This window comes from Cariama cristata, unplaced genomic scaffold (assembly GCF_000690535.1).
Source record: "Cariama cristata isolate BGI_N322 unplaced genomic scaffold, ASM69053v1 scaffold27812, whole genome shotgun sequence".
Classification (NCBI taxonomy): Eukaryota; Metazoa; Chordata; class Aves; order Cariamiformes; family Cariamidae; genus Cariama; species Cariama cristata.
Window position 1 is genome coordinate 38,121 of NW_009604884.1, and position 10,711 is coordinate 48,831.

The following is a 10,711-nucleotide window of genomic DNA, read 5'->3' on the forward strand; positions in this document are numbered from 1 at the left end:
GTTCAGCAGTTCTTTGAAAATAACTCTGAGAAATCAAGTGCATAAGCATTGGAACTTCCCTTGATAGTATCTCTAGTCACAAGATCCCCAGTAAATTAGCAGGCAGAAGAAAGAGGAAAAATATTATGGTGGGTTTAATTATTAGAATACAAGTGATAGACCTTTTTTTAAAAAAAAATTTTGCAACTTATGCCCTATCTCTCACAAATATAGCATAACCCAACAATTACAAACTCTAAGTTGGGTGGGTATCTCCACCACAGGGTCTAGCTATGTAACGAATATAGTCTTTGCTCCGCAGCTGAAATTGATGATATCAGAGAGTTTTTTTCTTCCTGTACATGTAGTGGTACTGTAAGTTTTACCAAAATACCAAGACACTATCACGTAATAAATGGGACCAGCACCAACTTTTCTTCTCTCTACTTGGATTTCCAAGAGCATGCACATATGTCATACATACTTTTTTTTTTTTTTAATAGTGTCATATTCCCAGTTTCTGCACAATTATATTAAGCACAACTATCGCTTTGGAAACATGTCTGTTTGATTCAGATGTGTGACTGACACACACGGACTTTTGATACCTGCTGTTAAGTTACAGTGCTTTTACAGAAGTCTCACTTGCATTATCGTTCTAATAAGAAGCAAACACAGAAAGGCTAATATTTGCATTACAGTCCATTATGGCCATGGTAACTTTGTATACAAATCGCAATAAGTACGTAAGTTTGATGACGACTTCGTATACAGTTTCTGTCAAGTTTTCACCTCCCTAGAACTCCAGACCAAACTTCTATAAACGTAGCTCACAATTTTTCTAGTTTTTCCTCTTTTTCTCTCTTCTGTTAGAAATCAGCTCATCTGGGAAGAACAGTTATACATTCCAATTAACACCTATAAATCATATTTAATGATTAGGAAGCAAATCCCAAGACTGTTCTCAAGTATAAATTCTGTAGCAGCACGTTTCAGATTTCATTCCCAGATGCCTCACAAATTTGGCATGTAGTCAGGGGAAAATCACTAAAACCTGCTTGTTCTACTAAAGCATTAGATATTTTCCCCAGTTTCTACAGCCTTTTCATTATGAACCTTAAAAGAGATGTGTTGTGCTACTAAATACTGTCTTTATGGAGCGCAAGATAGGGTAAATAATTACAATGTATGGATTCAGTGTGACACTGAAATAACCAAATATAACTTGGAACTGAACTTGCATAGAATAGCCTCAAATTTCATTATATTCCTGAACATGAATCTATTTTTAAAACGTGACACATCTGACAATACGCTGCAAATAGCTCCAAATATAGTGATCTACAGTCAAGTAGTGTTATGGAAACAAATTAGTCGTACACAGCTTAACTGCTAAAACCTATCTATATCAGCTGATAATGATGTACAACCTCTTGGCTTTGAATTAAGTAAATATAGCTTTTAATTTTTTCTTATTCATTCATTGAACTGGTATTTCAGACCACAGAATGGTCAACGTCAAATTCAAGGATTTATTTGAAGATCACTGACTACTATCAAAATAGCAGTAGTTCCACGGTTGTTCTGCAGTGGACTTAGACAAAACATGGCAAGGAGTGCAATTAATGGATAAAAGTTTATGGGTTGTTTCTCTTGTTTGGACAAGACAAATGAGGTTCAAAGACCATCAGAAAAAGGAAAGCGATTTGATCAATTAGTTTGATCAAGCTTTAATCATGTTTGTACCATGGTAAAACTCAGATGGTTTTCAAAATAAGAGATGGGAAGTCTCACTTAGCATGGAACTTAGGACCACTTAAAATTTCGAAGTTTTTCAGCATGTTTCGAAAAAAAGGAACCAGTACCAGTTTCCTGTTTGTACCTATTTGTCTTCCCAAACTAGAGTTCAGGTCTTTTCCTTGAGTAGTATCAGACACACAAGGAATTTCAGTGGCAGTGCAAACCAAGGACCTGCTTGGAACAGGAGGAAAAGAGATACAGAGAGATTTTAATGAAATACAATACTAATAAATGAAGCCATAAAATTAATCCATAGGAGACAGAGCACCTTGAATCTTGACAGAGGTTCCCACATACTTGATTGTTTAAGGAGAGACCTGGTGCAAAGCTGGGCTTTCACCTTAAAATAACAGGATTTTATCATGTCGTTTTTTTAAAAAAAAAATCTTTTAGTGGCCTATATGTCAGAGAAACACATAATATGCAAAATGCATATGAAAAGAATGTTGAAATTTAGTTTTTGAGACAAGTCACATGAAACAAAACTAGAAGCTGTACTAAAGAATATACTACTGCATGGAAGTTACATGCTCAGTTCTTTTTGAAAGTTAATTTGATTTCTAATTACCCTTAATTTACAATAGATTGTTTTAGGTTTATAGGGAATGGTTTTCAGAACCAGAAATTGTTGTACAGAAATTAGATCCATTGTATTTATTCAAGTGATGCTTCAGTAATATTAATTTTAATTAAGGCTCTATTAATGTGATTTATGTGTGTGTGAAGATTCCAGTATTTGCAACACTGTTGCATAAGGAAACCTGTTAAATTTACCTGGTTTGTTGCCCTTCGGCTAAACACTCAGAGTCATTATTCTCCTCAGTCATTGTTCTCTACCTTTCCAGTTGCAGGGAATGATGAGGGAAGAAAGAGGAAGATCCAGCAGATCAACAGCCGGCTCCCAGCCTGGTGTCACCAGCAGAATTTGAGTTTTTTGATCATGGGTTGGTCTACATGATACCAGGCCTGCTGGCAACAGACAGGGTACACCTGTCCCAAAGGGAAAAGGGTCTTTGCGCAGGAGTTAGCAGGGCTCATTGAAAGAGTTTTAAACTGGATTTGAATGGGGAAAGGGATAAAATCAGGCTCACTAGAGATGAGCCTGGGGGTGGCACATCAATGTTTGAAGGCAGACTTTGGCCTGTTTAGGAGCCTGGTTGGCAGAGTCCCTTGGGAGGCAGTCCTGAAGGGGAAAGGAGTCCAGGAAGGCTGGGCATTCCCACCCTTACTCAAGTATCAGACTAAATAACAATGCAAAATAATGTGAGTACAAATTCTTCCATAAAGGTCTAAGTTAGCAGGCTAGCTATAACAATTATAAATATCTGCCTCAAACAGATGCAAGTATGGGTCATAAACATTCTAACCAATTTCTGAAAATAAAACATTGTACAAGTCTTTGTTTCATTACCAGAAGTGCGATTATCTGAGACTGACAATTGCTGCTTTGGCTGCATTCCCTGTCTGCTGGAGAGGTAACTCCCTTGTAAGGATATTTGGTGAAACAGGTGCAAAAGAAGACATGAAAATTGTATGCGGATACATCACAAGAGAAGTTGGATGGCATGATTCACATTCATTTCCTGGAGATGTTTAAAAACTTTCTGAAAATATTTTGATAGAGCAGACAAAAGTGTTCTCTGGATAAATGAGTGACTGGCCTAGAAAATCTAGGATTTGTAGCATGCCAAGTGTGAAATGAAGGATCGCACCACCTTAGTCAAGTTAAATTCAGTCTTTTGCTGAGTCTTTGAGGCTGATCTTGAAGGACAGCATGGAAAAGTCATCAAAAACAAAAGCAATGAAAGAAAAGAAAACCCAGAACAAATAACTGCAAGCATCCGCTGCATGACTCTTGACAGCCAGTAATATTACCTCCTGGCTTAGATGCCGAGGGTGATGTTCAGACCACATAAAATACAATTTTAAAATAAAAACAGAGAAAATGAGATTAATGGAGATAGACTCTCACAAAAAAAGCTAAACAGAGAGAGATGCGAAAGGTGTGGGATACATGACAAGGTTTAAAAATTTAAAGATTACTGTTTTCCTAGTTTGCTACTAGAAGCAATGGCATGAAACCCTCAAATCCAGAAATCATATATATTTCTGAATTTTACATCAGTGAATTATCTTAAACCCACACTTGCCCTCAACATTGCTGCTCTCCCTACCAGACATACTCACCCTGGATACTTTGTCTTACTGTATTAAATCACACAAATATTGGTTTTGTTTTTCATAGAATCATTTAGATTGGAAAAGATATTTAAGATCATTGAGTCCAACCTTTATCAATATTTGCTATTCATTTTTTTCACAGAGAAGCAAAATGATCACCATCATTCAGCAAACCAGTGGTAGCAACGGGAACAGAAGTCCTGCTGATCAGGTTTACCAACCTACTAATGGCAGAATGGAAGAATTGGATCACACCTTGACTCATGATCATGCTTTATTAAATCACAGTATAACTAAACCATAGCCAGAGTTTAAACTTTGCTGAGGGACACACACCAGTGTAGTTTTCTAGCACATCTTAGAAAGCTGTTGTGTATTTCCCATCTTCCTTTTAAGAACAACTGCAAGCAAACCTGCTAAATATAATTCTAATACAACCAACATTCTGACTGATGACAAAGGTCAGAGGCATTGAAGAAATTAAAAAGTTTTCTGCAACTTATTAGAGTTAAGAAGTATAGAGATGACTTTCAGAAGAAAAGGATACTTCCCCCATTGTCTTCTGTATTAATCTGAATCTCAGTAAGTACCCAACAGGCCTTTATTATGCATTTAATTTAAATTACATTAATGTGTAACTCAGGAAGAAAAGGGAATCATTTGTAGCAGCAAGATATCAGCTGTCCTTGCGCACTACCTAAAAGAGTTAATTTTACAGCAAGCCACAGCTGCTCTGCTCCTACTACATTTGATGTGGGTTTGAGAATGTTTCAGGGGATTTACTGTTTTAGTACCTGTTTGTCCCTTTTTAACAAGTGTAAAATTATGGATTTTAAACAGAGATGATAATTCAGGAAAGCTATGAGTTCTTTTGCGAAGACTTTAATCAGGACCATGACATTTCTTTTCAAACAAGAGAAGCTTCTTAATTTATTTTGCCTGGAAGGAACTGGCTTCTCCAATTTAGCTTCATTTGTTAGAGCTTTTTGACTAATGCCCTAATCCTCCTAACCATTTTTCACTCAGTTCCACAGTCTGTTATCGATAGAAGTTTCAAACTTATGAAAATGATACATTTTCTAGGCAGGTGGAAAGAAAAGGAAGGCTTTCAAGATATGTTTACTCTGCCATCACAAAAAGAAATGCATCACTATATGTGAATGATATTAATCTCAGACCTATGTTAGGTACTGGCTATGCTTTGGAAATAATGGCATGGACTTTATCCTAGATCTACTGCTCAAAATCTCAAAGGAGTTTATACAGCTCTCCCTGACACACATTTTGCAGGGACCTGCAAAAAAAAAAAAAATCTGAAAAATATTTACTTACTCACCTAAACAAAAAAAACAAATAATGAAATACTTCCTTCTCAAAAATTCATTTTCAGTAAAAATAAATTAAGTTGCTGTGGATTTTGAACAATATTGTCACTGCCTCTAGCCTCTGAATTGTTATCAAAAGATGAAAAATTGTAAGCAAAAAATAAACATTAACCCCAGATTCTTAACCAAAATTACCTATTTTTCCAAAATTAGGTCTCTAGAGTTGAAGCAGCATCTCTGTGAGTTTTTGGTGGTCTTTTGAGGGGCTTGAAAAGCCATTAGAAATTGTAATTAGTTCTAGTATCACCACCTTCTTTTCAGTCTGTTCCTCCTCTATTTTTATTCCTTCTAATAGAAGCTTCTGGCTTTTACTGTGACAGTAAATTCATAACAATGTTTCCAAAATAAGTATTTCACTAGTGAGAGGAGCTGATTAGCCATAGTATGAACCTCTCCATTCTTCTATTTATATCTCCTAAAGTCAGGATCCTATATTGCTGACTGTAAAGCCAGTCTTTTGCCTCTGATATTTCCTAGGTATGTCTACAGCCAGATTAAAAACATCTGCTGGACCAGGCAGATTTATCCACGGTTCAGTCAAAGCTCTTAATCAGATTCAGTTTCTTCTTGTCCTGGTCCCTTTAATTCTCTCATTATTGTCTGCCTATATCTTAACTTGAAACTTCAACAATTCCTCTTCTCTTCCAAACCTGGAAATAGCATCTCATTCCCAGATTCAAAACGCTTAGATCCATTTGTGCAGTTAACATAAAAGCTGTCTGAACCTTCAAAGTTCTCTGGTCCAGAGAAACTTTCTGTGCCTATTCTATAAACAGCTCCCATCAACATCAGATGGTATATTGTTTTCTATCCTCCTTCCTTATTTTGACTTCACAATAATGTTCCAGTCTTCTTGCATCTAATGCCTGTGGTCTGAATCTTTCACTTCAAATGATTTTCTCTACCTGACGTTCTAAATCCTACCTAAAAATCCATTTCTTCTACCACTCTTTCACTTCCACATTGCAAATGCAAGCTGACCATGTCCAAGTTTAATATTTTTCATTTCAAACTTTCTCACTGTATTCACCTCTTCTACAGCTATCACCACCTAACTTCATTTTCCCAGAACAATTAGTTTTAATTAAGTACCTTTTCCCAGTGTCACAGTGGAAGATATAGTCCATATTTGGTTTCATTGGTAATGACACCAAACTCTGTACACAGAAAATGAAAGCTTAACTCTAGGTAAGGGAAACAGATATAATTCTGCAATAAAGCAAAAACATGTGATTATTGAGTTCTCACAGTTTAATTGGAAGTCTGGTGACATTTGACATTCTTTCTCAAAGTTTTAGCTCTCAAAGGTAGTTGATTACATAAGCCCTTTTTCAAAAATTTTGTTTCAGATGGACTTTGACAAAGAACTCAGACAAATCTTGTTTAGACAGTATATGATGCCCACAGCTCGAAGCCAACAATACCTAACTTTTATATACATTAAAAATAGCTTGGAAATATGACCAGGGTGAAGCTGAAAGGCTTAGAGAGAAAAAAAGCAGATTAAAAAAAAAAAAAGTCAGATTTATTTAGAAGTATTTTTAGCTATGCTGATAATTTTGGTTGTGTGACTCATACCTTGGGAAACCTTTGAGATGGTAATAGTCAAATACAGGTATCTTCTGATTCAAGAAATCAGACATAACAAATCTATTCACTGAAAACCCCAAACTGAGTGTACACACAACTGCAGTCTTCAATAGTAGACTGATATAAACTCTAGATCTACAGCCCTTTTTCTTTTTCCCGGGCTACCCCAATGCTCCACAGAGGCTGATATTTATCAGTGGCCCCGCTCACAGGCAGAGTGGCCCCATCAGCACTCACCACCGGCCGGTGCACATCCCAGAACGCTCGCTCCTGACTGTCGAGAATCTTCCTCTCTATCTTGTCTCTCTTCTTGTCTACTCTGTCAGTGTTATAGGATATTTAAAAGAAACAGTGTTAACAACAGTAATTTTAAACATAAGAAGTGTCCAATCACTTTTCCCTCCCTTCAAAAAGCATGCAAAACCAAAACTCCTCGTCTTCAAAGGAACTTACTTTGCTTGTGCCTCAGCTTGCATAAAAATAAACTCCCATTTCCGAGCAAATGCTCTCTGTAGCCTGGCCAAACTCTCCTGAAAATACATCACAATTTTAGTGGGTTAGGTTGTAAGTTATTTACTATTTAATAGCTTTTAGGGTATCTTTCCCTCCTCCCTTCGCCCCCCCTCCAAGATGTAATACAAATCATGATATCTGTGCCAGTGTAAATATACCTTACTTATCCAATATAAAGTCTTTGATTGACACCAAATGGGATGGAATACTAGAGCTGTCTACTTTTGAATGCCCCAACTATTTTAGTTTTGAAACTCTGATGACAGGAGTGGATGCAACCTTCAGCAGAACATGGGATCCCTGAGGCATTTTTATATACTGAGTGCTGGCTGGGTAATTTTGTAATAATACAAAGAAACAAGTTCTTGTTTTGAAAGTACCTAATACTGAAAGATAACAGCAGTACTTTCCATACCAGGTGATCCACATGACAATTCCCATCAGTCATCTATACAAACGGTTTGCATTGAACAATGTTGGCCGTCTATCAGTTTATTTAAAACACAATAATAAGAAGCTATCAATGTTTTGGTAGTATAGGAATCTTCCAAGATCTCCACAGCTATCTTCATTTTAAAATAATGCAGACTATAGTTCTTCACTACTGTACAGGAAATGTATATATGCTACAGCCTACTAATAATAACAGGAAGGAGATTTGTAAAATCTTAGCAAAATTCTTCCCTCCAGTGATGCTGGAACAGCTTCACTGCCTGTAGCAGAGCTTTTCCAATCTCTCCCAGCTTAAATGGCAGCAGTTTGCAATCTGTTAACATGGAGAAGGCTGAGGTTCCTATCTTCCTCCAAAAAGTCCCCAGTTACCTTCGTGCACTGGTTTTACTGAGACTAAGGGAAAAAATTGTCTGTAAACTTCCTAACAAAAATTGTTGCTTTAACTGTATTTCTGTGCATTGCAAATGTATCTCTATGATATACTTACTGAAAATAAGGACTGGAGAGAGTGAAGAGGAGGCTTGCTAGAGATCGTGTCGATACCAGTAAAGGCTCTTGTGGATTGTATACTGGAGCTGAATTTTCTAAGGCATGTAAGTATAAAATTATGCGTACCCCACAGTGCAGTACACTGAAAAGCAAGCTTGTGCCAGAAGAAGTAATAAAGTGTGTCAGCATGGTGCTGCGGCTGGAGTATTTGGCATGTTGAGAAGCCTGGCTGACCATCCTGCTGTCATGTCACAGGAGCACAGCTGGACAGCTTTCAGCGCAGAGCCAGGGCTGTTCATAAATTTTATGTTGACATTTTCATGAAAAATTCAGGAACATTTGGGAGGATAGGGATGGAATTCAAGACATCTCTCTCCTTAGTGAGTGCCATCCTCGTCAGCTAATCAAACTCCCTCTCTTTCCAGCTCTTCCTGGTCCCAATTATCTTACCTTGCCTGGGGTACAGCACGACTTTCAGGGAGTGCGAAGTGCCCCTAGTCTCACTCTCTTTGCCTCTAGTCTAACTGATGGGACAAGGGCTCAAGTGCCAGCATCACTTTAAAGAATGAGATTTATATTTCAACAGCTTCCAAGTGCTTTTGAAAATGTTGCCGGAGATCCTTTATTCAAACCTTACCCGGTGTAGAGTACAATTACTTTCAAACACTCGTGGTGTATCTGGGATTTGTGAAGAGTTATTTCTGATTCTGGCATGGTGATCTGAGCAGAGTAAGACTAGAGTGGGACCAAAATTGCAATTTTTGCCCAGCTAGCCTTCACTACAGTCTCTCAAACAGCATTTATGACTAGTGAGCACCATCAGACCCACATGCTGGCAAAAGAGGATAACTAATATAAACTTTCATACCTAATGCCTATAGTTCTCATGCTTAACATTATTTCAGATGCTCATTAGGCCCAGCAGAAAAATTTGTGTTTTCCCCATGTACTTACAGCTTCATAGTCTGCTAGCTCTAGCCTTGCTTTGTTTTGCATTGTCCGCTTGCAGAGGTAAACAGCTGGAACAGAATAAAATAACACAGAATTTGCTACTATCTCACAAACATGGCAGTCCAGAAATCTAGAGATTTCATCTCTGTTTTACTGCTAGCTTTTTTTGTTTTTATTTCTCCCTCTATTCTAAAAAGCTTTAAGTACAGGATCAATGCTACCAGTATTATAACTAAAATAAAAGGTCAGATACAGAGATTCATTAAATAATTACAAAATCTGCTTTATGCAACAGACATCATACAAAAAACGCATGAGATACTTAGGGTGAGGTTGTTTAATGGCCTGGGAACTAGCACATTGAAGAAAAAATGGCAAAAACACTTTTTAAATTGTGTGTGTATAACTCATAATGCCTAAGAGTTTTATCAGGAGCTGCTGCTATATTAGTCAAATAGGTTTTTAAGAACGTGTATACATGGGTTTATTTATTTTTACTTTATATTTAGAAATCACAAAGTTTCAGCCTGAGAAGATTTTAGCTAAAAATTAATTCCAGATAAAATTCAAGTCTCATACAGATTAGTCTGCTACAACCAATATTTAAAACAGAAAATAACGTGAGACCAAAAAATGAAAAAAGTGCATCATGTATTAGATATAATGAGAAAAAGTATTCTTTCATTTATTTTGTAGATCTAAAATCCTTCAGCAGAGCTGTTCTGCCTCCACCTCATTCAGACAGAGCAGAATCTTAACTAAGAAAATGGAATACTGACAGCTAAATACTGAAAGTACGCAGAGATGAAAATGAAAATTAAGACTGCATAAACAGCACAGTGGTCTGTATCACATTGCTTGATCCTGAGTTCTTTATTACCCTTAAATTAAGTACATTTCCAATAGACTCTATTTAGCAATAAATACTTCACATCTACTCTGAATATTGTACAGCTTCCCCTACCAGTAAGACCATGACTGCAGCACAATTCCTGTTGTGCAATATTTACCCACTTCATTACTTCAGAGCACCTTCTCAGGGGTGAGATGGAGGAATCTTTTGATTAACGTAGGTAAGAAAACCTTAGCTTATTTGTGGTGTCCACAATCAGCAAAAAGAGCCCATATTTACTGGTTGTGGTTAGGAATGTTCCTGCTTCCTGACTGCCAGCTTGTCCACTACAGGAGCAAAGAGAAATACCTTTATATAGGAACCGAACTCTTGAAGTCACTAGGAAGAATGAAGTGCTCATCTTATGTACAGCTTTGATTTTTAAGGTACTCAAACCAATTATATTTTATAACTCCATGGAAACATTTATTTCTGACAAGCCACCTGCAAATGCATGCAAACCCACTCCAGTGGCTGC

The 10,711-nt window shown here is 37.0% G+C and overlaps 1 protein-coding gene across 1 annotated transcript in view; it reads right to left on the reverse strand.

Annotated features, from left to right (window-relative positions):
• RGS7 (regulator of G-protein signaling 7) overlaps window positions 1-9,409 on the reverse strand; it is a gene marked incomplete at its 5' end in the record, with an annotated part of 40,935 nt that extends 31,526 nt beyond the window's left edge. Inside the window, 3 exons of the mRNA XM_009695768.1 lie at window positions 7,173-7,254; window positions 7,389-7,465; window positions 9,345-9,409. Of these exons, the coding sequence (XP_009694070.1) occupies window positions 7,173-7,254; window positions 7,389-7,465; window positions 9,345-9,409 (224 nt within the window). The remainder of the gene's footprint in view (window positions 1-7,172; window positions 7,255-7,388; window positions 7,466-9,344) is intronic.
• Window positions 9,410-10,711: the final 1,302 nt, after the last annotated feature.